At 32.8% G+C, this 27,908-nt stretch overlaps 1 protein-coding gene across 2 annotated transcripts in view; it reads right to left on the bottom strand.

Moving 5' to 3' along the window:
• Positions 1–786: 786 nt before the first annotated feature.
• Positions 787–27,908, bottom strand: part of ARL6 (ADP ribosylation factor like GTPase 6) — a 39,744-nt gene continuing 12,622 nt past the window's right edge. The window contains exons 5-8 of one of the 2 annotated variants that reach the window (XM_007095930.3): positions 25,741–25,835; positions 10,771–10,900; positions 7,093–7,148; positions 787–1,315 (exon numbers count right to left, since the gene is read on the bottom strand). In XM_007095930.3, the coding sequence (XP_007095992.1) occupies positions 1,290–1,315; positions 7,093–7,148; positions 10,771–10,900; positions 25,741–25,835 (307 nt within the window). In that variant the 3' untranslated portion in view covers positions 787–1,289. Of the gene's footprint in view, positions 1,316–7,092; positions 7,149–8,835; positions 8,854–10,770; positions 10,901–25,740; positions 25,836–27,908 lie in introns of those variants that run through there. The other variant, XM_042956889.1, reaches the window with a different exon arrangement.

Genomic DNA, 27,908 nt, shown 5'->3' with positions numbered 1-27,908 from the left:
CTTTATTCAAATTTCTATGAAACATACCACAATCATAGTTACTATAACACACCTGTATTTACTTACCTTTTGCCTCCTATTTTTATCATTTTTACACCTAAGGATGTTTAAGATGTTACACGTTATATACTGCAGTTTTTCTTTATATGCAGTATTTTTCAGGATTGATATCATTGCTCTATATACTATTTTCTAGTGGTTAATTTAAAATGAAAGCTTCTATTTAGAGTTCACAATTATAAGTGGTCTTTAAGTTTTGAGAACTAACAAAATTTGCATAGAGTAGATGCCTGGCATGTGTCTAAAATTCTAAACATTTTTAGCAGCTTATGCTCAGGAAAAACATTGTTTGGTGAGTCACAATCTACTTTAACAAAGTGCTCTGGCAACTGGAGGCATTTTAAAGAAAGAAACAAGAAGTCCACTAAAATAATTATTGAAGAATTGCACTAATTCATTTTTATACCTCTTAATATTAAAATGCAATATATTCATTTAGCCAATGAAATAAAGTTAGATACTATGTATGAAAAGGTCCTCAAATTCTCCCTCATTAAATTTTAAGTTCTCTAAAGATAAAGAATATATCTTATTTACCTTGTATCACCTTTGCCTAGGACAATGACAAACTAGAGTAGGTGCAGAGAGGTTCAATACATATTCACTGGATGGATAAATTCAGCTTCACTTGGTCTCAGATAATTTACAAATGCTTGACATTAAAACACTAAATATTAAGTTAACACAGCATTAATCTTTTCAGCATAAACAAAGCACACTAGTTGGTATATTGCATATAATGTTTTATTGACAGTGACATATAGTAAAAATGTTATGTATATATTAATTACCCATGGTCCCTTATAAATAAAGTTCTTCCAAGCACAATCGTACTACAAAGTCATATCGTAAACTAAATTTTTAGAAGACAATTTAAAAAATAAAATGCATTAAAGATATTATAAATCATGATGAGATATTGAGATGGCTTATAACTCTGACTTTAAACATTCTAATTACAATCAAATGTAGACCTTTACCAAGAAGTTGGTAATTCTGTGGAAAGAGCCCTTCTGGGGAAAGATTCAATTTTAATATAATTAATGGTCAGAATAGCATACCTGCAGTCCTATGTTCTTAAAAAGCTCATTCAGAGTCCATAAATGCAAGCGGAAGATTATAAAGTATTCTTAGATGCACAAACATCTTTTAAAAATTTGAAGTATTCAGTTTGCCTTAAGATACATTCCTTGAATTGAAAATTGTTGAGGTTTCCAAATACTATCTTTTCAGGTCTTCACAGCCTGGATCTGATCTGATAATAAAAACCAAATAAAAAATTATCAGTCTCCACAGGCAAGATCCATTTTCTAAAGTAATCCAAAATAAATCTATAAAAACACTGTAGAAACGTAGGCACACACCAGTTTTTTTAAAAGCACAAACATACTGTAGTTTTTGTTTTTGTCATTGTACATACACATGGTTAAGAGTCAACTAGTTCTCTAAGGCTTGTATGAAAACTAGGAGTCCCTTGCCTCATCTCTTCTTTCTCTCTTCACAAGTAACTGCTTCTAACTCCCTGTTAGGAGATTTAGCTCTGTATCTCTAAATATACTTTTATTCTTCTTCTTAAAATATCAGTTCCTTCAATGTAATATGAGGCTTCAGTTCTCACATACTTCTCTACCCTGCTCCTCTGCAACCCTTATTATACTTCCATTACTCCCATTTTTCTACCATATTAATATAGTCATCAGTATGACTAGGTAAACGCTATTAACAACTGAGACAGGTTGTACCCCCTTCCCTGTTACTCTTTCTTTCTTTTACATTTTGTTTTCTCCATTTTAATAATTGTTCCTCATTCTCCAACCCTGCCTATCTGCTTAATTTTTTAAAGTACTTAACATAAATTCAATCCCACTACTCCCACGCTGTTTAAGTGTGGAGTAATGAAACACCATTACATAGCCTATGAATTTCATTCGTATTATGAAATTATTTTGAATTACATAGCCTATGAATTTCACTTTCTTGAAGAAATCTTAGAGTCTTCCAAAACTCTAATCTGGACAAGTTGTTCTCTGTGCTTGCCCAGTTATCTTGATATGAGATCTTTCATTATCATTCTAGGATTTCATTATCTTTCATTATCATCCTGAGGATCCATCCCACATACTCTTATTCCTGTTTCGTGGTCTCTTATTTTCTCATCTTGGTTTATTCCCTTGTTTTTTAAGAGTATATCTCTCAATGGCCGCCTCAGTAAGAAGTACAGAGGTACATTCTTGAGACTGTGCATGGCTGAATATGTCTTAATGCTACAATCACAATACAATGATACTGCCTGAGCATATAGTTCTCTTATTTTCCCCTTGGACTTTTCCAGGCATTGCCCAATATTTCACAGCTTCCAAATACTGATGTTTACAAGTCTGATGCTATTTCTGCTTCCTTATCCTTTACATGAAACTTCTTATTTTCTTCCCAGGAAGCTGGTAGGATCTTCCATTGTCTTCAGTGTCGAAATTAAGTAACGATGAGCCTTGGTGTGGGAATATTTTCATCCACTGCATTGGGCTCTCAAGAGGCCTTTGAACTAAAAACTCATCAATTAGTTCTAGAAAACACTGTTTGGTGATTTATTTGATGATTTTTCTCCCTCTTTCTTCTCCCTTTGTTGATTCTAAAACTCCTATTATTTGGATATGGAGCCTTTTTTTTTCTTTCCGATATTTTTTATCTTTTTGCTCCACTTTCTGAGAGAACGCTTCTATTTTATCTTCTTTTTATTGACTTTTCAATTTCTTCTAATATTTTCCAAAAACTTGTTTTTTTTTTTTCCTTTGGTCCTTTTCAAGTAGTATCCTGGTCATAGTCATGAAAGTAATACCTTTCCTTATCCCTTTGAGGATACTCTAATACGTTTTTTGAAATGTTTTCCCTAAATAAAAAGTAATACCTTTTCTTATCCCTTTAAGGATAGTCTAATAGTTTTTTGAAATGTTCTCCTGTGGCACCTGGGTGGCTCAGTTGGTTAGGTGTCTGACTTCGGCTCAGGTCATGATCTCTCAGTCCGTGAGTTCTAGCCTGACGTAGGGCTCTGTGCTCACAGCTCAGAGTCTGGAGACTGCTTTGGATTCTGTGTCTCCCTCTCTCTCTGCCCTTACCCTACTTGTGCTCTGCTCTCTCTCTCTCTCTCTTATTTGTTTTCTCTCAAAAACAAATAAATCTTTAAAAAAAATTAAATTCTACTTCCACCGATCTGTTTTTTGTTTGTTAAAGTTCCATAACTTATAATGTTTAGGTCCTCAAATGCCTGGTGATCCTTTGTCACCTTCTCATAAGTATGAGTGAATACTATAAAGCTGACTGAAGTTTCAGTATGTGTGTGACGCTTGTCAAATGTGGTCTTTATTCTAGTGTAGCTAGCTAAGCCATTTTCTTGGAAATATTTGATGTTAATACTTGTAGGTCTTTCTCTGGCTGGTCTTACTCCTCAAAGATGACTTTTTATATCCTGCCTACTGCCGGTGTCTTCTGGGAGAAGTAGGAGAAGGAAGATGAGGATTACAATATTTGGTATCACTCCTCATTTTCAGATCAGCTCTGCCACACAGAGTTGTGCTTGGTATTCCCCAGTCAAGATATTGTTTGACTCTCTGCAAGAATGAACCTTCAGTCTTTTGTGGGGGCAAGAAAATATAACTGTTTTCTCTTTTCAGCCTCACCTCATCCTTAGTTCCACTTTCCATCAATAAGCCTTTGAGGGGATCTGAAATGTAAATTGGGATGCTTTCCAGCTGTCCTCAGTGCTGGTTCAGAATTCACCTTTCTCAGGTCTGTTAAGTCATTCAACATGCATCAGGCATCCGGCTTTCAAAATTTGGTTGACATCTTTGTCACTTCCAGTTTTTTGCCCTTGTGGGTTAATGTCTTTAAACAAAAGTCCCCTTTCTGTTAGTGAGATTTGAGAAGGGGAAGAAACTAAGTATGTGTTCATTCCTCCATCTTTCATGGGAATACCCATATGCATAGTTTATAAAAGTCTTATATTAAAAGTTTGGAAGCATTAACTTTTCAATACAGATAAAGTGATAAAATAAGTACATTTCATTAGTCATGCAGAAAAATTTCTTTTTATAAATATCTCATTTGAAAGTTTCAGAGCTAGAAAACAACTGATACCTCTGCAATGGTTTCTATATATTCTTTGATGGTTTTAAAAAATACTTCATAGTCTACTCAGGAGTTCTTGTCTTTGGGCTCTAATACATATGTAATTATCGAGAATCCTTCCAAAAGAGAATGGAATCATGGCACAAAATATGTCATTTAATATTTTACTCAAAATTTTTCAACCTTAAAATAATAAGATTAAATTGTTCATTAAAATGAACCAGAGGCTTTCTTGTTTATCATGCTAGGAAATTTCAGAATTCTGGAAGCAAAATGAAGAGATATAAATGCAGAATATCTATCCTTCACAGTTAAATTTACATAAAAATAAGTTTGGCTAATAAATTAACAGCTATAGGCACAGACTAGTCTCCAATATTAACTGCTACCTAATTTGCAAAATAGGTTTTTACCTCTTTTTAAATCCAGAGAGATAGTAGGAGCATCAAAAGGTAATAAGCTATTTACTATCATACAGGAAAGATGAAAAAAAGGATCTCCTATTCATAACCAAGCTGATTACAATTTTTTTTTAAATTTTTTAATGTTTTTATTTAATTTTGAGACAGAGAGAGACAGGGCATGAGCAGGGGAGGGGCAGAGAGAGAGGGAGACACAGAATCTGAAGCAGGCTCCAGGCTCTGAGCTGTCAGCACAGAGCCTGACACGGGACTCGAACTCATGGATTGTGAGATCACGACCTGAGCTGAAGTCGGACGTTCAACCAACTGAGCCACCCAGGAGCCCCATACAATTTTTAATCTAGGTATTAAGTTTCTTCCTCTCATAAATAGAGAGTAGTTAGGTGAAAGGGTAAATTTAACATTCATTGGTTTTTTTCTTATGCTAGGCACTTTAACAGAGTGTTTCATTTAACCCATACAATTTTTGACTTTTACTTTTTAATTGTATAGATGACAAAATTATATTCACAAGAAAATAATATATGATTGTTAATAATTAGTTAATAAGTAGTAGAATAAATCTGCTAGACTCAAAAGCCCAAATGCTTTTTATTACTATTCATGGTCCCTACATACAATAGGGAAACTGCTCACAGAAAACTGCTATAAATGTTACATAAAATAATACGGTAACACAAAGACATAATACTATTTCCAATAGTGTATTCTCCGTACAAAAAGGGAGGTAAGATGCGGAGATTATGAATCAGAAAAATCAAAGACACAAAAATTAGGTAATTAGACCAGAGTTGGCAAGTGGCACTGCGATGTTGGATCGTTACTGACACCTAGTGGCGTCATTATTGCAGACAATATAAACCGGAAAAAAAAAAAAAAAAAAAGAGAGAACTATAATTTATCAACCTGTTTTCAGTACTATGATTTTATGAGCAATAGTAGGGTTTCTCTCTGTGCTATAACTTCACTGTGAGCAATAAACACTTGTAAAGTAAGAAATCAAGGCTGAAAACATGCTTCTGGCGTCTTCTGTAGAATGTTGCTCTGTAATCTGTTTTACGTGGGAATCAGTCCCATTAAATCATCAGAAGTGTAAACCACTTCTTTATCGCAATCTAAGAAACTAAGTTGGTGTGTTCACAGAAAAATTCCAGTTATTCTGCCAACCATGAGAGGTTCTCAATTATGTTTTACTTAATTGTAAAATATGACTATAATATTCTTTGTAGTTTAATGGTAAATGTCATGATGTCTACACAAATACAAGACAGAAAAAAAGACAGTCTGTGCACTTTACTTAATACCATACTTTACTAATAACACATAAAAATATTTATCAGATGTACATTTAGTACTCTGAACCAGAGAAAGGTCTCTTTCTGTATGGGCAAGCAGCTATTCTTAGATTCATGAGGACATGAACAAGAGAAAACAAAATCACACATAACTGGTATTAAAGGGTTAGTGTAGAAGAAATTAAATTTATAGCCACAAGACTACAACTAGAATTAAGAATATTTTGTCATTCACCCTTGCTCAGGGCAGGGAGATTCCTGATAGGAATGATCCTCAGCTCTACTCACAAATGGACAATTTTTGGCCTGACTCTCAGGGTCCCGTAATAAAAAAGACCTACAAAACTTGGTTTTATTCACACCCATTGCTCTGCGTGGGTCACTTCTTTAAGCCATTCCTGTGGTTAGTAAACAGTGTAATCTTAGAGGAAATGCTAGATGTTAATTTATTCCTTCATACAGTAAGCCTATACCAACCTATGACAGCTATTTTGATGAATAACAAAATTGCAATATATAAAACATCAATACAATACCAGTATTTATAACACTAAATGAGTATTAAAAATTGTGTAAGGGTGCCTGGACGGTTAAGTGTCTGACTCCTGATTTCAGCTCAGGTCATGATCTCACAGGTTCGTGAGTTCAAGCCCCACGTCAGGCTCTGCGCTGACACTGCAGAGCCTGCTTGGGATTCTCTTGTCTCTCTCTCTCTGCCCTCCCCACCTCAAAAATAAATAAAAATTAAAAAAAAAAGTTGTATAAACATGCTATGTATAAATGGAGCTATACATAGAATTCAGCATGATTCTTAAAAGATATATGCCATGCAAACTTACTTTTTAAATATTGACAGTAAGGCCTAAAATTTGTCCCAAATTTCAAGTGTGCTTCTATTACTAGATATGATAGAAATTTGTTGCCATAAATTATAATTATTTTCTAGAGTTATCATATATATTGAATTGTAAAGATGCAAATACTTTATTTAAATAAACCCTTTAGAAAAATGTAATAGAAGTAAATGTAGCAAGGTACTGGATACTTACTGTATTGTTTTTTCTGACAGCAGAAATAAATGGAAACAAGAGGGAGAAAGGCTATGATATAACAAAAATGAAATGTAAAAGGAGGAAAAAAATGTGAATGGAATGGAAATAAAGGCTGAAAATGCACAGTGTTTTGTGATGTACCTTGAAGCCAGTCTACACCTTCTTGCAATCCTTCTCCTTTTATGGCGTCACTAGCACTGAAATAAAATTCATAAGAAACATATCCATTTCACTACATCATAGAACATAAGAATAAATAATTATAATTTTGCTATATGGCAAATTATTATATTCTAGTAACATATCTGAGCAAAGCTGATTAAGCACTGAAACTGAATATACATAGGAAATAAAAGTCTAAGTGCTCAGGAAGAAGACATGATAAAATTATTCATAATTTATATAGACATTTAAAAAAGTATATCACTAAAAAATTATTATTCTACTTTGCCCAGTCCTAGTGACTCAAGAGCATTTATTTATTAGAAATGTTTGACTTCGGTTACAATTTAGCCACATGATGGAATGGCTTTATTTGAAATGGAATTTGGTATCTGTAAGGTATAAACCTATGATTATAACTTTGGTGAAGTGGCAGAATAAAAAAATCTCAGATTTCAATCATACTCTTATACCTACTGGCTTCAGGAACCTGGATTGATTACTTAACTCTCTGTCTCAGTTTTAGCATCTATAAAATGATGGTAAATTGACTAACATAATAAAAGGCAGAGGATTTTTATAGTATCAGATCACCTTTTTCAAAGACATGGACTGACAGCATTTAGTATAAACAATTAGATTTCCTGAATGATTAGGGTTCCTTTTAACTGTGCTGAAGCAAGATTTAAAAATGTACCTAACTACCTAAAATAATTAGATGCTAATAAAATCAGAAATTACTTCCAAGGCATTACTTACTAGATTACAAATATGACTTACCATAGAATTATTTTTTAAATAGAAAGAAACCAACAGCATTGATACATAATTATTCAAAGCAAATTATAAATTATCCGTATCAGTAGCAAAACATCAGTAACTAAAATGCTTAAATCAAGAAAGATCAGTGTATTGATTTTTATCACACATCTATAGTCCCAAACAAGACTATAGTCCCAACCAAACAAATAATACAATGGAAAAACTTTCCCCCTTTACTGGAGATGTTAATACTGTACTAAAAACCTTGCATCTTTTCCTAATAATTCCCAAATGTATGAACTCTACCTCTCCTTTTGAACACGTCATCAGGTCTATAACTAGAAAAAAAGCCAAAGTTTTTACCATGTCTTACAAGGCCCAATGGGGTATGGTCCCTGGCTATTTCTCGATGGCCCCATCTCCTATAATTTCCCCCTAGATTTCTGTCCCAGCCAGCCTGGACTTCTTGCTATTCCTGGAACACACCAGGCACATTCTCACCTGAGAGACTTTTCACTTGGCTGGTCTCTCTGTCTGGAAAGCTATTCCTCCAAGCCTTCGCATGAATTGCACCCTGACTTCAATTAGATCTCGCAGAGAGAGCACTTCTTATTATTCTCTCTCTTATTATCCTACTTTACTTTTCTTCATCCTTCCAGCTGACATTTTATATACTTATTTATCTGTTTCATTATCTGTTGCCCTCAAAAGAGAGTAAATAAGCAAATACATATTGTACCAGGGACTTAGTCAAAGAACACACAAGAAGAATATTAACAAAATCAGACCCTGAAAATCAGAGTTGACTACCTGTTTAGTACAACGATGAAAACCAATGATTAAACCACAGAAATTTTCCTATAATTTTCCAGGCTATGTTTCTCTATAATCTCTTGTTTATTGCCCAGTAAATTTATTTGTACCTAAGGCAAGAGAGATACCATATTTTATCTCCATGTTATTGAGTGTTACCTTTATCTGTAAAACGGGAAAAGAAAAATAACTGTATTTTCAATTTTTTTACATGCTTTAAAGAAAATAGCAAAAAATAAAAAAAAAAACTTAAAAAATGAAACACTAATTAGAACTTAGTGAGATATTTTTTGAATTAAGAAGTCAATATTATAGATAAATTTCTTCTGTAAGTTATATAGAAAATATAGAACCAGGCAATATAATACTCCACATCATTACAATGTCAGGATGTTACTTTTTCTCTCAGTGAGAAATATTTAGGTATCACAACTGAATAAATAAATCTATTAAAATTCAATCGCTGATTATTTTAAGTAGAAAGATTTTTTCCATTTGCAAAGTAAATTTCTATTCCAAAATTAAAAGTAGGACTATATCTTTTACTAATTTAGACACAGATTTCTTAATGTACTTCCTATCAAAACAGTCCCAACACTTAATACAATGCAAAAATTAAAAATTATTTTACTTTAGATATTATCAATTTAGGTATGATTTAAAGAAATACAATGTTTCTAGCTTAAGATATTTCTTTACCTAAAATCCCTCCTTTCTTTACCAACCAAATACCACAGAACCTCAAATCCAACTCAAAAGACATTTAGTAAAATTGACTCTCCCTCTGATTTCAAAGTAAGGTTTTACTCAAGATATGCAGTGTTTTGCTCCTGGGTAGAGATGCTGTTGGCCCTGAGTAACTGAGGCATTTTAAGGGCTTTTTCAAGCTCTCTTTTATACTATTCCTTTTTCAGAACGAAGGTTAGTTCTAAAAATTCTTTTCTGAGCTCTACTATCTCCTTGTTCATACTGTTTCTCCTTCTAGAGGCAGTAGATTTCTCTGCCTCTGTTAGGCCTTTCTCCATAAAAACCTTCTTTAAAAAAAGGGAAACTGGAAAGAGAAGGACATCTTGCAGCAGGAGAAGGTAGGTGGGTGGACAGAAGGAAGCTCAAATTAATGTAAGGCCGGCACTAAAACACTAATACATCACTTCTGGTAATCCTTATTGGAATATTTTGGAGGAAAGACACACTGGAGTTAAATGTATCAATAAGAAACCGCTTTCCAAATAAACGCTGAATAATAATGTCAGATACTAATTATTGCAGAGTTCAATTTTATTAGTATGTCCAAATGAAATTATTATTCCCATTTCTATATACTCATATAAACCAAACTTTGTTGTGTACATACTAAGTACCTGGCACTATTATTATTCTAGGGGTTACAGAGTGAATAAAACTGATAAAATCCAAGCTCTCATGGTGCTAATGCACTAGTATGAGAAGACGGACTATAAAAGAAGCAATACCCAGATAAGACATTGCAATAGAAATATAAAGCAAAGTGTGAAAAAACAAGGTACAGAGGTAAGATATAGTAATATTCTGGAGGGTTATCAGGAGGGGTCTCTTTCCTGAAGGAGGTATAATAGCAAGTCAGGAAAATTATTTTGGATAAAAGGAGTAACACGTGCAAATGTTCTTATGGGATTGTAGATGGCTGATACAATGTGCAGAGGAAATCAGTGTGGTTGAAATGGGGTGAGTAAGTGGGCTAAATTATTCTTTTAAAGAGTGGTTTATATTTTTCTATCCCTAAAAAGATTTTAAAAGTTTTTTTTTTTTTTTCCTAAGACTTAGTTAAATAATCTCTACACCCAAAGTGGGACTCAAACTCACAACCCCAAGATGAAGAATCACATGCTCCACCAACTGAGCTAGCCGGGTGCCCCAAGATTTGAAAATATTTTAACAATAATATATTCATGAGCACTTGCACTGACAGAATTCTATACAACAAAATCCCTAGCTTATATCCTATCACGTTACGTCACTTACACGATAAGCTTGGCAAAGAAAAATTGAAGCTCAGAGATTTTTTTCAGAATGATAAAATGAAAAGTAAATATAAAACTTTACCAAATGTGCCATGGTTTATCTTTGATGTTCTCTAAACACAGCAGTTGAGACACTTTCACAGATGTTACTGAATCTCTAAGATCCATTTTGTTTGCAAAGAATAAGATTGGTATTCGGCGGTGCTTAATATCTAAAAGAGAAAATAAGACGATCATCACACCTCCAGCTTTTTGGTCCTTCTCCCCAAATTCTTAAAACTAAAATTCACTAAAACTGTTTTCCAACCTCTTCTTTCTATATCGAACATACACAAACATTTGAAGACATGTACTGTCAGGCATGTATTTGAATGATAGGAGAATTAAAAACAAACAAACAAACAAAAAACCTTTCTTCTTAAGACTATCTGCCCTCTGGTTGGAGCTTTAAAACAAAGATGAGTGAGGTGGGAGTTGGGGCTCGTTAAGCAGCTACTGAGCAGCACTTGCAAAGGGATTAAATATTTTGTTTTTATTGTCAGTAGAAAGGAGGCAAACTTCAATGGAGTAGAAGATAAACTACATCTTGATTTTAGATTTTAGTCACAGTTTTCAGGTAACAAGCTGGATATTTTAACAAGATATTTTTTTACCTTGTTACAATTTTGGAAATATTTTCAGTTTTGAATAGATAACACCTTTAAATAGTTCAAAATTCAGAAGACACAACATGGTATACAGCAAAAGAATCTCCCTCCCACCTGTCCCAGGCTATCCACTTGTCCTCTCTAGAAGAGTTAACCCATATTACCTATTTCTTGGCATCTTTTTAGAAATATTTGCAAACAATTATTATACATTATTCTTTATACAGATAGTAGCAGACTATTCAGTTTTATATATTTTGATTTTCACTTAATTTCATATCTTGAAGACCATCCCATATCAGTACATAATGAGCAGTTTCTTCACTATTTTAACAGTTGCAGAATACTGTCTGTTAGTACTATGTGCCATAATTTGTATAATCTGTTCCCAGTGAGATATATGTGTTGTTGCCAATTTTTAAAACTATAAACAATGCTGAAATGAATAAAAGTGTACACAGCAAATTTTGCACATGAGCCAGCATGTTTATAGGTTAAATATGAGAAGTAGAGTTGCTGGTGAAAGGATATGTAAATTGCTATTTTGACAGTGATTACTGAAAGGCTTTCCCTTAAAAATTGTATCAATGTATACTTCAACAACAATGGATAAGAATTAATGTTTCCAGTGCCCTTGCCACAAGAGTGTTATCAAACTTGTTGATCTTTTCATTTATGACAGGGGATAGGTAAAAAGTACTACCAGAATATGTTTACTTTGTTTTGAGAAAGGTCAAGAATTTTTCTATATATTCAAAGGATATTTCTATTTCGTCTTTTATGAACTATCTTACCCTATCCTTTCCCCATTTTTCTAGTAAGTTTTTATTTTCTTATTGATTTGTAGGAACACAACAAGTAGTAAGAGAAAAAGTCCTCGAGCTATGATATAAACTGCAAATATTTCCCCTTGCTTGACATTTGCCTTTGACTTCTCATGGTTTCTTCTAAGTCAAAACTTTTTAAATAGTAAAATTCATCAATCTTTTCTTTTAGGATTCTGGGTTCTGTGTTATAGTTAGAAAGGTCTCCTCTTGCCCTGTAATTTAATTTAATTTAATTTAATTTTATTTTATTTTATTTATTTTATTTTATTTTATTTTATTTTATTTTATTTTATTTTATTTTATTTTATTATTTTATTTATTTATTTATTTATTTTTTTTGCCCTGTAATTATTTTAAACTTCTCCCATACTTCTCCCATAGTTTATTCTACTGCTGTAATGTTGTGATTTTTACATTTAAACATTTAGTCCAGCTAGAATTTACCCTGGAACAGAGAATGTCAGAATGGATAAAAAGAAGTTAGACATATCTATATGATGTTTACAAGAAACACACTTGGAACATAAGGACACAAACAAGCTGGGAGGAAAAGGATAGAAAAACATTATGCACACATGTAAATGTAAGAAAACGCACATGGCTACCCTACTATCAGAAAAAGTAGTGTTCGGGGCACCTGGGTGGCTCAGTCGGTTAAGCGGCCGACTTTGGCTCAGGTCATGATCTCGGGGTCTATGAGTTCAAGCCCCACGTTGGGCTCTGTGCTGACAGCTCAGAGCCTGGAGCCTGTTTCAGATTCTGTGTCTCCCTCTCTCTGACCCTCCCCCGTTCATGCTCTGTCTCTCTCTGTCTCAAAAATAAATAAATGTTAAAAAAAAAGATTAAAAAAAAAAAAAAAGAAAAAGTAGTGTTCAAGATGAAGGGTATTAAAGAAAAAGACCGCATTTTTTGGTTATTGTTGTTCTCTGTGCAGTTTGCTTTATGTCAGTGTTTTTTAAGTTTTTAAGTTTGTTAATTAATATACAGTGAAATATCAGTTTCAGGTGTACAATACAGTGATACCACACTTCATACATCACCTGGTTCTCATCACAAGTACACTCCTTAATCCTTATCACTTATTTAACCCATCCCCCCTACCTCCCTTCTGGTAACTATCAGTTCTTTATAGTTAAGAGTCTGTTTCTTAGTTTGCCGCTCTCTCTCTGAAAAATGCAGGCATTTAAAAATTATAAAAGTGTTGATCGTTTACTCAAGAGGCCAAAACAATATTAAATGCATATGTATCTAATAAATAAGCTTCCAAATATATAATGCAAACTTTGACAGTATTAAAGGGAAATATAAAGAAATCCACAATCATAGGTGGATACTTCAAGGCCCCTCTCTCAGAAATTGATAGAATAGACAAAAAAGATCACTAAGAATGTATAAGATGTGAACACTATCTATCAACTGACATTTACAGACCCTTCACCCAACAACAGAAAAATACATATTTTACTTAATTGCAGATGGAAGAGTCACCAAGCTAGACCATATACGTTGGGCCATATATTCCTAAGGATGAAATCATACAGAATATGTTATTCCATCAAATGGAATTAAGTTAGAAATCAATAACAAAAAGAAACCTCGAAAATTCTCAAATATTTGGGAAACTAAATATAATTTATATTTATATATTTATATATTTTATATTTATATTATATATTATAAATATATACCATATATTATATATGTAATGGTAATATATATATTATACGTGTAATGTTAATATATTATATATTATATTATTATAATATATATTATATTATATTATTATATTTATATATTTTAATATATATTTATATATTAAATATAATTTATATTTATATTTATATTATATTAAATATAATTTATATTTATATATTTATATTATATTAAATATAATAAATAATCTAAGGGTCAAAAAAGAATTCACAAGGTAAATTAGAAAATACTTTAAATAATAAAACAAACATATCAAAATTTGTGACATGTAGGGATGCCTGGCTGGCTCAGTCTATTGAGCATCCAACTCTTGGTTTTGGCTCAGGTCATGATCTCACAGTTTGTGGGTTCGAGCCCTGAATCAGGCTCTGGGCAGACCTGACTCAGCTTTAGATTCTCTCTCTCTCTCTCTGTCCCTCACCTGCTTTCTCTTTCTTTCAAAATAAATAAATAAACTTAAAAAAATTGTTTCCAACTGAAAAAGGTAATAAACACTGAAATACAATGTAAGTATAGAATTTTCATAATAAAACAAAGAACAAAAATTAACAAAAATTTTAAAAAGACAAACCATCAGAGGAAATTAACAAAGCCAGAGTTCTTAAAAAGTTAATATAATCAATACACTGTTTAAAAGATTGAGCAAGAAAAAACTGAGGAAACATAAATTATCAATATCAGAAATGAAGGAAGATACATAGATCTTACAGACATTAAAAGGATAGTGAGAGGATATTATAAACAGTTTTATGCCAGTAAACCTGACAATGGAGATAAATTTAAAAATATGGTCATAAATTACCAAAAGTGACCCAAGGAGAAATACAAAACTTTAACAGACTTATATCATTTTAGGAAATTTAACTCATAATTCATAGTCTCCCTACTCCCTGACACTCCTTGCACACACACAAAATCCCAACCCAGATGACTTTATTGGTATATTCTATCTAACACTTAGGGAAGAAATAATACCAACTCTATCCAACCCAAAAAATAAAATAAAAAGAGAAAGAGTAAATACTTTCTAACCCATTTTATGAGGCCTCTATAACCTTGATGACTAGAGCATTTTAAGAAAGGTATAAACCAAAAAACCTCATGAGCACAAAAACAAAACTCTTTAGCAAAGTGTCAGCAAATCCAATTCAATGATATATAAAGAGGTTAATAATCAATAGTCAAATGAGGTTTAATCCAGAAACGTAAGTTTGGTTTAATATATGTGAATCATACTATCATTGCAATAGATGTAGAAAAAGCATTTGGTAAACTATGACATGAGTTTACGATGGAACCTTTTGGAAAATTAGGAATAACAGAAAATTTCCTTGACCTAATAAGGAAAGATATAAGCAAACCCTACTGAGCAGCATACTTAATGATAAAATGTTGGATGCAAAGAATGGGAGTAAGACACAGAAACAACATAAGTGTCTATCAATGGATGAATGACAAAGTTAGTGAATAACATGAGCTTGAACTATGCAGGTCCACTTATACATGCCTTTTTTTTTTTCAATAAATATATTGAAAATTTTTTGGAGATTCACCAACAATTTGCAAAAATCTGTAAACAAATCATGTAGCTCAGAAACATAGAAGAAAAATTAAGAAAAGGTTAGGTATCTCATGAATGCATAAGATACATATAGATACAAGATGAATTTATCATTTAATATCATAAAAGATATACAAATCTATTATAAAAAGTTAAAATTCATCAAAATTTACATGTACATAGACCAAACATGGCAGCATTCAGTTAAGAGATATGCAAACAAATGTAAAGATGCAGTATTAATTCATAACTGCATAAAATTAACTGCAACACATACTGTACCACTGAGATAATTTCAAAGTCATCTCCTGCACCTGTTGCAGTGAGCTTAAGTGTTGAAAGTATCTGTTTAAAATGCTATTTGACCCTAATCATCTCTATGTGAATTCTTCTCTCCAGTAAATCGTGTATCACAGTAAAAGTTATCTCTTACAGTTCTCACATATTTTTTCACCTTTGTGCAATACTGTAAACCTTGAATTATATGGCACCCATACAAAGTCCCACCAGTCATCCTGGAAATGAAAGAAGCAAAGAAAAGTTATGATGTTACAAGAAAAAGTTGAATTGCTTGATATGTACCATAGATTGAGGTCTGAATCTGTGGATGCCTGACATTTCAAGGTAAATGATTCCACTATAAGGACCAACATAAAAAAAAAGAAAAGGAAATTCATGAAGCCATTGCTGCAGTTATGCCAGCAGGCATGAAAACCTTGCACATTTCATGAAATACCTTTTCATCTTGTATTGAAAATGTAGCTTTTATGTGAGTGCAGGATTGCTATAAGAAAGGCATCCCTATAGACTCTAACATGATTCAAGAAAAAGTGAAGTTATTATGTGAACATAAAGCAAAAGGAAAGTGGAGGATTTAGTGCTAATAAAAGATAGTCTGATGGGGCTCCTGGGTGGCTCAGTTGGTTGAGTGTCTGACTTCGGCTGAGGTCATGATCTCGCAGTCCATGAGTTCAAGCCCTGCATCAGGCTCTGTGCTGACAGCTCGGAGCCTGGAGCCTGCTTCAAATTCTGTGTCTCCCTCTCTCTCTGCCCCTCCCCCACTCATGCTTGCTCTCTCTCTCGCTCTCTCTCTTCCTATCTCTCTCTGTCAAAAATAAATAAAAACATTAAAAATTCTTTTTAAAGTAAAAGATGGCCTGATAATTTTAGAAAGAGATTTGGCTTAAAAAGTATCAAGATAACAGGAGAAGTAGCTTCTGCCAACCAAAAGGTAGCAGACAGTCTCCAGATACCATTAAGGAAATCATTGAGGAGAAAGGATATCCACCTGACCAGGTTTTTAATGCAGGTGAAAGTGCCCTATTTGGGGGGGGGGGGTAGTCACAAAGGGCATTTATTAGTAAGGAAGAGTGGCAAACACCAGGATTTAGGGCAGGAAGAAAGTAGGAAAAAGGTAAGACTTAACCATTTTTTTTTTAATTTTTTTTTAATGTTTTATTTATTTTTGAGACACAGAGAGACAGAACATGAGCAGGGGAGGAGCAGAGAGAGAGCAAGACACAGAATCTTGCACAGCGCTGTGCTGACAGCTCTGAGATGTCAGCACAGAGCCTGACGCGGGGCTGAACTCATGAACCACGAGATCATGACCTGAGCTGAAGTCGGATGCTCAACTAACTGAGCCACCCAGGCGCCCCAAGACTTAACCATTTCTATTCAACATTGTACTGAAGGTCCTAGCCAGTGCAATAAGACAAGAAAAAGAATAAAAGGCATAAAGACTAAAAAGGAAGAAGAATTTTTGTTGTTAACTTCATACATAGAAAATTCTAAGAAATCTAGAGAAAAATTACTAGAATAAGTATATTTAACAACCTCCCATAATATAAATCAATATTTTCACATACTAGCAATGAACCATTAGAATATGAAATAAAATAAACTATTTACAATAGCTTTGAAAAAAAAAAAAAAACTTATGGATAAGTTGAATGAATGATGTGTAAGACCTACATAGAAAACTATAAAAGATAGAGAAATTGAGAAAAGGATAAATACATGAAGTGACATACCATGTCCATGAGTTGGAACATTCAATGTTAAGTCTAATGTTAAGATCTCAACTATCTCCAAATATGATCAAAATAAAATCCCAGCACAGTTTTACAAAATTAATAAGCTGATTTTAAACATCATTTAAAAATATAGAACACCTAAAACTACTAAAATTATCTTGAAGAAGTAGACCAGGATTAGAGGATTTATCCTGACTTCAAGATTTATTATACATCTATGGTAATAAAGACAATGCAAAAGCACATAAAAGGGATCAGGGGAACAGAATACAGAGTCCAGAAACAGACATACACGTACACACAAATTATATTCAATAAGCATGAAAGTCAAATGATTTTGACAAGTAATTCAGCGAAAAAAATTTTTCCCCAACAAATGTATTTTGGGGTAATTGGATATCTGTAAAAAAAATGCAAAAATTAATTCAAGATGGGTCTCAGGCCTAAACATAAAAACAGAAACTATGAAGCTACTAGAAGAAAGCATAGGAGAACATGTTAGTAATCTTAAGTCAGTAGGCACAGATTTCTTAGAGAGGACATAAAAAGCTTGTATTAAAAGGAAAAAATGAAGGTTGATGGAGGGAGGTGAGTGGGAGATAGGCTAGATGGGTGATGGGTATTAAGGAAGGCACTTGTGATGAGCACTGGGTGTTGAATATAAGTGATGAATCACTGAATTCTACTCCTGAAACCAATATTGTACTGTATGTTAACTAAAACTGAAATTAAAAATAAAAATTGAAAAAATTGATAAATTAGACTTCACCAAGATTAGATAAATATGTTTATTAAAAGATACTGTGAAAATGGGACACCTGGGTGGCTTAGTTGGTTGAGTGCCCAACTCTTGATTGATTTTGGCTCAGGTCCTGATCTCACAGTGTGAAACTGGCCCTGCATTGGGCTCTGTGCTGGCAGTGTAGAGCTTGCTCAGGATTCTCTCTCTCTTCCTCTCTCTCTGCCCCCCACCTCTAGATAAACTTAAAAAAAATAATAATGTGAAAAAAATAAACAGGTGAGCCACAGACTGGTAAGAAATCTTCAAAACACATATATTTGACAAAGGTATTCTATTTAGAATTTATAAAGAAATGTTAAAATTCAATACTAAGACAAACAACCAAATTAAACACATGGGCAAAAGATTTAAAAAGATCATTTTACAAGAGAGGGGTGCCTGGGTGACTCAGTCAGTTAAGCATCAGGCTCTTGATTTCAGCTCAGGTCATGATCTCATGGTTCGTAAGATCAAGCCCCACACTGGGCTCTGTGCTGACAGTGTGGAGCCTGCTTGGGATTCTCTCTCCCTCTCTCTCTGCCCCTCCCCCACTTGCACACACTCTCTATCAAAATAAATAAATATTTTTAAAAAGAAATTTTACAAGAGAATGTACAAGAATGGTTAATAAAATATGCAAAAGTGATCAACATTTTTAATCATCAGTAAAATAGAAATTAAAAGCAAATGAGATCCTATTACACACCTTGTTGAAAGGCTAAAGTGAAAAAAATATAACATCAATCATTGGAGAGGATGTAAAGAAACTGGAACTCTCATATATGTTGTTAAGAATGTAAAATAGTATGACCACTTTGAAAAATCAAAGGGCAGTTACTTTAAATATGATCCATATGTCTATCCTATGACTCAGCAGTATCATTCCTAGGAATTTTTCAAAGAGAAATGAAAGCATGTCTACAAAAAAGTCTTTTATAAGAATGTTCATATTGGATTTATTCATAATAGCCCTAACCTAGAAACAGTCTAGATGTCAATCAACAGGATACTGGATAAACAAACTGTTGGATATTTACACAACAGAATGTTACATAGCAATAAAAAGGAATAAACAAGTGATATATAAAACAATATAGATGATTCTCCACAACATTATGCCAAATAAAAAAACTTATGCACAAAAATGTATGTGTTCCCCCTCCCCCATTTACATGAAACTGTAGAATAGACAAAATTAATCTGGCGACAGAAATCAGATTAGAAGTTCTCTGGTATGAGGTGAGGAGTATTGACTGGGAAGGAGTGTGAAAGAACTTACTGGGGTGATGAAAATGTTTCTTGATAGGCAGTGTAGTTACATGAGTGTATGCATTAGTCAAAATTAGTGAACTATATGATCAAGATCTAAGCATTTGACTATACACAACTTATACATCAATTTTAAAAAGTTCATATACAGGGTGACTGAATGGATAAAAAAAAAACAAGACCCATCTATACACTGCCTACAAGAGATTACTTCAGAATCTAAAGACACATACAAACCGAAAATGAGGGTATGGAAAAAGATTTCCCATGCAAATAGAAGCAAAAGAAAGCTGGGGTAGCAGCGCTTATGTCAGACAAAATAAATATTATTTTATTTATTTTATTTTTCATTTTTTAAATATTTTTTATCTTTAAGTAATCTCTATACCCAACGTGGGTGTACAGTCTGAACTTATAACCATTAGATCAAGAGTCGCATACTTTACTCACAGAGGCAGCCAGGTGGCCCCAGATAAAATAGACATTAAACCAAAGATTATAACAAAATACATAGAAAAGCAATAAATAAGATAAGGAAATCAATCCAATAAGAGGATATAACAAGTGTAAATATCTATGCACCCAACACAGAAGCATCTAAATATACAAAGTAAATATTAATAAATATAAAGGGGAGAAATTGACAGTAATATAATAATAGTAGGGGACTTTAAGATCCCATTTACATCAATGGAAAGATCATTTAGACAGAAAGCCAATAAGGAACTTTGTTCAGTGGCACTGAACAACACATTAAACAGATGGATTTAACAGATATATACAGAATATTCCATCCTCAAACAGCAGAATACACATTCTTTTCAAGTAGACCTGGAATATTCTCCAAAACAGAACATGTTAGGTCACAAAATAAGTCTCAATAAATTTAAGAATACTCATATTATATCTTTTATGACCACATTGGTATGAAACGAGAAATCAACTACAAAAAAAAGGACAGAAAAAAACACAAATACATGGAGGCTAAACAACCAATGAATGGGTCAATGAAGAAATAAAAAAAAATACCTACAGACAAAAATGAAAACACAATGCTTCAAAATCTTAGGGAAACAGCAAAAGCAATTTTTTTTTAATGTTTATCTATTTTGAGAGAGAAAGAGCAGGGAAGGGGCAGAGAGAGAGGGAAAGAGAGAATTGCAAGCAGGTTCCACACTGTCAGCACACAGCCTGATTCGAGGCTCAATCCCATTAACCGTGAAATCATGACCTAAACTGAGATCAAGAGTCAGATGCTTAACCAACTAAGCCACCCAGGAGCCCAAGCCAGCAAAAGGAGTTCTGAGGTAAGTTTATAGCAATACAGGCCTACATCAAGAAACAAACAAACAAAAAATCTCAAACAATCTGAGCCTTTATCTAAAAGAAATAGAAAAAGAACAACAAACAAAGCCCCAAGTTACTAAAAGGAGGAAATAAAGTTCTGGGTAGAAATAAATGAAATAGAGACTAAAAAACCAACACAAAAGATCATGAAACCAAGATAAACAAAACTGATAAATCTTTAGCCAAACTCATCAAGAAACAAAAAGACAGAAAGGACCCAAATAAGTACAATCAGAAATTAGAGAAGAACAGACACCACAAAAATGTCAAGGATTATGAGACTGCTATGAAAAATTATATGCCAACAAATTAGACAACCTGGAATAAATGGATTAATTTCCTATAAACATATAATCTTTCCAGATTGAATCAGGAAGAAATAGAAAATCTGAACAGACTGATTGCTTGTAACAAAACTGAATAAAAAAAAAAAAATCAAAAGACTACCAATAAACAAAAGTCCGAGACCAATGGGCTTCACAGGTGAATTCTATCAACATTTAAAGAAGAGTTAATATCTATCCTTCTCAAACTATTCCAAATAGTAGAAGAGGAAGGAAACCTTCCAAATTCATGCTATAAGGCCAGCATTATTCTAATACCCAAACCAGAGAAAGACACTCTAAAAAAAAAATTACAGGCCACTATCTTTGATGAACACAGAGGCAAAAATCCTCAAGAAAATGTAGACAATCAAACTCAACAAAGGATAATACACCATAATCCAGTTGGGTTTATTCCAAGGACATAAGGATGTTTCAATATTAGCAAATAAATCAGTGTGATATACCCCATTAACAAAATGAAGGATACAAACCATATGATCGTCTTAATAGATGGAGAAAAGCATTTGATAAAATACAACATCCATTTATGATAAAAACCCTCAACAAAGTGGGTTTAGAGGGAGAACACCTAAACATACTAAGGTCACATGAAAAACCTACAGCTAATATCATATTCAATGGTGAAAAACTGAACATCTTTCCTTTAAAATTAAAAACAAGACAATGATGTCTACTCTTGCCACTTTGATTCAGCATAGTATTGTGAGTCCTAGCCACAGCAATTAGACAACAAAAAGAAATAAAAGGTATCCAAACTGGCAGGGAAAAGTTAAACTGTCACTAACTATTTGCAAATGACATACTATATATGGTAAGCCCAAAAGCTCCATCAAAAACTGTTGGAAACCAATAAATGAATTCAGTAAAGTTGCAGGAGGCAAAATTAATATACAAAATTTTGCTATATATTTGTTATATATATACACAAAAATCTGTAACACATATTGCATTTTAATATACAAAATCCTTAACCAAGGAGGTGAAACTTACACTCTGAAATCTGTAAGACTCTGATGAAAGAAATTGAAGACAACACAAACAAATGGAAAGATATACTATGATCATGGATAGAATTAATATTGTTAAAATGTCCACTCTACTCAAAGCAATCTACAGATTTAATGCAATCCCCATCAAAATACCAATAGTATTATTCACTGAAATAGAACAAATAATCCTAAAATTTGTATGGAACCACAAAAGGCCCCAAATAGCCAAGGCAATCTTGAGAAAGAAGAACTAATCTGGAAGTATCACAATCCCAGATTTGAAGCTATATTACAAAGCTACAGTAATCAAAACAGTATCATACTGGTAAAAGAAAAATAGATACATAGATCAATGAAATAGAATAGAGAGTCCAGAAATAAATCCATGCTTATATAGTCAATTCATCTACAACAAAGGAGGCAAGAATATACAATGGAGAAAAGCAGATAACCCTGATAAAAGATTGCTAAGTTTTTAAAAGTGAAAAAGTCACATAAAAAGTACGAGCTAGATAATTATTACCCCAAATATTTGAATAAGCTTAGGTTGTCTGATAAAAATACCAGTGATTGTTGTTGAGCAGGAAGAATTATTAGAAAGCCCCACACTCTTCCCATTCTATTCCTAATAAATCTACACTTCTTTTAAACCACCACCTCTTCCTAAAAGTCATAGCACAAAGACCACTTAAAATCTTTTTGCAGGAGTAAAGCTATTAATGCAGAGTTCCACAATACTTACTGGAGAATTGTACTGTGGAGAAAAAGAAAGAATATCCATCAATTGGTAAATGATAGAATAAATGTGGTACACTCATAGTATGGCATATTAGGCACCGTTAAAAAGACTAATTACATATATGCAATTTGACTTGAAAGGATTTCCATCATTCAGTGTTATCTGAGAATAGACAGATCAGAAGAGTATAGAGAATATGATCTGATTTTAATAAATAACAATGAGAAAAAAAATACCAAATTGTTAATACTGGTATCTTAAAAGGGGATAGAGGCTGGCATTTAGAGTTTAAAAATGTAAAAGATCTATTTCAAAATATTTCTCAGAAAAAATATATATGAAATGCTGTGATTGCACATACCTATATATACATACATGTATGAAAAAATGGCAACCAAAATAATTTTTATTGTTTATTTTATTATTTTTAATGTTTATTTTTGAGAGAGAGAGAGAGAGAGAGAGAGAGAGAGAAAGAGAAAGAGAGAGAAAGGGCGAGCATGTGCTTGCAAGTGGGGGAACGACAAAGAGAGGGAGACAGATCCGAAGCAGGCTCCTCACTGTAAGTGCAGATCTCCACGTGGGGCTTGAACTCCCAAACCGTGAGATCATGACCTGACCCGAAATCGAGTTGGCCATTAACTGATTGAGCCACCTAGGCACCCCATAACCAAAATAATTTTAAATACATGGTGAAATACATGGAATTTTACTTCCTCCTTTCTTCTTTATCAATCTATATTTTTGGCTACTGACACCTATTCTTTTTATGCAACCAAAAAAAAGGGTATTTTTATTTTGGGGCAACCTGGAAAACACTGCAAAACCTTTGAAATTTCATTCTTCACAGAGCTAGAACAAGCAATTCTAAAATTTGTATGGAACCAGAAAAGACCCTGAATAGCCATGGCAATTCTGAAAAAGAAAACCAAAGCTGGAAGCATCACAATTCTGGACTTCAAGCTGTATTACAAAGCTGTAATCAAGACAGTATGGTACTGGCACAAAAGTAGACATATAGATTCATGGAACAGAACAGAGAAACCAGAAATGGACCCATAAACATATGGCCAACTCATCTTCAACAAAGCAGGAAAGAATATCCAATGGAATAAAGGCAGCAAATGGTGTTGGGAAAACTGGACAGTGATGTGCAGAAGAATGAACCTAGACTACTTTCTTATACCATACACAAAAATAACCTCAAAATGGGTAAAAGACCTAAATGTAAGACAAGAAACCATCAAAATACTAGAGAAGAACACAGACAGCAACCTCTTTGACCTTGATCTCAGCAGCTTCTTACTAGACATGTCTCTGGAGGCAAGGGAAACAAAAGCAAACATGAACATCAAGATAAAAAGCTTCTGCACAGCAAAGGAAAAAATCAACAAAACTAGAAGGCAACCAGGGAGAAGATATTTGCAAATGACATATCAGATAAAGGGTTAGTATCCAAAATCTACAAAGAACTTATCAAACTCAACACCCAAAAAACAAATAATCCAGTGAAGAAATGAATAAAAGACATGAACAGACACTTTCCCAAAGAAGACATCCAGATAGCTAACAAACACATGAAAAGATGCTCAACATCACTCATCATAAGAGAAATACAAATCAAAACAACAATGAGATACAACTTCAAACCTATCAGAAAGGGTAAAGCTAACAACTGAGGAAACAACAGATGTTGGTGAGGATGTGGAGAAAGAGGAACCCTTTTGCACCGCTGGTAGGAATGCAAACTGGTGCAGCCACTCTGGAAAACAGTACGGAGATTCCTCAAAAAATTGAAAATAGAACTACCCTATGACCCAGCAATTGCACTTCTAGGTATTTATCCATAGGATACAAAAATGCTGATTCAAATTGGCACATGCACCCCAATGTTTATAGCAGCGCTATCAACAATAGCCCAATTATGGAAAGATCCCAAATGTCCACTGACTGACAAATGGATAAAGAAGATGTGGTATGTATGTATGTGTGTATATATATATATATATATATATATATATATATATATACACACACACATATACACACATACACAATGGAGTATTACTCAGCAATCAAAAAGAATGAAATCTTGTCATTTCCAACGACATGTAAGTAGAATGTATTATGCTAAGTGAAATAAGTCAGAGAAAGGTAAATACCATATAATTTTACCCATATGTGGAATTTAAGGAACAAAACAGATGAACATAGGGGAAAAGGAAAAATAAGATAAAAAACAGACAAGCAGGCAAGCCAGAAGAGACTGTTAAATAAAGAACAAGCTGAGGGTTGCTGGAGGGGCTTTGGGTGGGAGATGGGCCAAACAGTGATGGGCATTAAGAAAGGCACTTGTTGGGTGAGCATTGGGTGTTATATGTAAGTGATGAAACACAAAATTCTACTCCTGAAACCATTATATGTTAACTGACTTGGATTTAAATAAAAATTTTAAAAAGTACATGCAAAAGTAAAACACGTGAAAATTTAAAAAAATAAAATAAAAAACATATATAATGTGCTACAGGTAAAGATATGAGTTCTGCATAATTACTATATTTTAAAATTGAAAATAAAGGGGAGTAATATACTCATTACTGTTAGAATTGTTGAATCATTGTATTGTACACCTGAAACTAATATAAAACTGTATTGATTATATTTCAAAAAAAATTCAAAAATTTTAAAATAGAGATAATTACATAACACCAGTAACACTTTCTGCCAACACTAAAGAACAAAACATCTCATGTAAACAGACCCTCAAGCACAGATGCCACAAACACACAAACATACCTGGATGATTCAGAAGAGTATCAAGTTCTTCTTTGGCCACAACCATTCTTAATCTATCACTACTATCAATGACAAAAATAATGGCTTGTCCTTCTCTGTGTAACATAAAAAATGAGAAAAATTAACGATAAACTCATACATTTTTCCATATTTAGTATTCATCTGTATTTCCTAACCTGTGTATTATCTCTTTATTTATTAGTTTATATGAGTGATTAATATATTATCATTAGTCATATTTTATGTAAAGTAATTTGTTCTCGGTTGATAATATGGTAAATTTAATGACTTGTTATTTCATAATTTTAAAAAATCACAAGTAAAATCATAATTCTATTACACAGATACAATCATTATTAATACTTTGGTGTAAATCATTTTTGACATTTTCTTTGTGTATACTCACATATGAATATCTACATTTGTATTTAAATGGAATCTTGCTGTTTTACATCCTGACTTTCTGATATATAAACATTTCCGTGATCTTTTTCTGCAGTATGGTTTGAGCTTTTTTAATTTTGAGAGAGAGAGAAAGAGCATGAACAGGGGAGGCACAGAATGAGAGGGAGAGAATCCCAAACACGCTCCACACATCAGTGCAGAGTCTGATGCAGGGCTCAAACTCACAAACCATGAGATCATGACCTGAGCCAAAATCAAGAGTTGGACACTTATCTGACTGAGCCACCCAGGCGCCTCTTTTTGAGCTACCTTTGTATGAAACATGAAACACTATACCAGTATTTTTTACCTTAACCATAGTGATAAATACATTTTACATTAAGAGGACACATAAGTATACATAACTATATTTGAAATAAGTTTTTGGAAATAATTACAAATAGCTTTTATTTTATTCAATTTGATTTTTTTTTAAACTGATAACCATCTACTGATAACCAGCTACTGAACTGGCTTAAGGGTTCACCTATAGATCTCACTGGCCCTTAAAAAAAAGTCACTGATTCCCTCTGACCCATTCATTGCATGGTGTCATCAAATACTGTGCCAAACTTCTATTGTTGGACTTAGAGATTATTCTTAATTTTCATGATTATGAAAAAGTTTGGAATAAACATCCTCCTAAATACAATTTTTAAATTTTTTGATACTTTAAGATTTGTTCTTAGGACTAAAATTTCTAGGAATATATACAAAATTAAAAGTTTTAGATAAACACTGACAAATTGTATTCCAGACATGCTTTATCAACATCATACTTATACTAATATCAGTACTTTTCCCACCCCTTTCCTGTATGGCTTCTTAACAGTTTTCCATTTTTGCCATTTTAAAAGCATATTTACATTGTATTTCATTAATTGCTAGTGAAGTTCAATATCTTTTCATATATTTACTGGACATTTATACTTTTGTTGTGAATCACTTATTCTAGTAGTAAGTTATCTTAAAGTTCAATGTCATTAGTAATCACACGAATATAAAAATAAAACAACTTTCTAGTTCTATTTCTTCTACCATTAAAAAAAATGAATACAGATTATCACCAGTCATTTATTAGTAGTAGCCATAGAAATTGATATGACTGGAAAGATCTACCAAGAGCTTTAAAAATGTTCACTTTGAACCAGTAATTTTATTTCTGAAATTTATTCTGAGGAAACATGGACTATGACAAAGATTTATGCAGAAAGATGTGTTAACTGAAGGGCTGTTTATAATCTTCAAAAACTGAGGAAAGCCTTTATGTCCAAAAATAGAAAAATGACCAAAAAATAGACATAGGCATATGAAAAAATAACAGGTAGCCATGCATTAGTTATATTCTTTGTATGTTTTTCCTGATTTATTCTTATCATGAATGTTAACTGAAAAAGCAGGATAAAAAACTATATATGGCAATTTATAATGTTCCTTTCTCAATTATGTAAAGTGTGTATTTTATATTTTAAAAAAGAAGAAATATACAAAAAAGATTAACAATAGCAAATTTATTAGTAGTGAGATTTATGGAAAACAACTTTTGTATATTCTCTTCTATATTTTTCAAATATTAAAAAAAAGTGCACTCCTTATATTTTATATTTTATTACTTTTTCATATTATAAGGATAAGATGCAAAAATTATATAATAATTAATATTATAGAATCATATAAATGACAAAGTAAACTTCCCTTATAATCTTGTTGTTCCCAAAACAAAT

The sequence above is a fragment of the Panthera tigris genome, chromosome C2 (assembly GCF_018350195.1).
Source record: "Panthera tigris isolate Pti1 chromosome C2, P.tigris_Pti1_mat1.1, whole genome shotgun sequence".
Lineage (NCBI taxonomy): Eukaryota > Metazoa > Chordata > Mammalia > Carnivora > Felidae > Panthera > Panthera tigris.
This window is presented reverse-complemented; position numbering and strand designations above follow the sequence as displayed.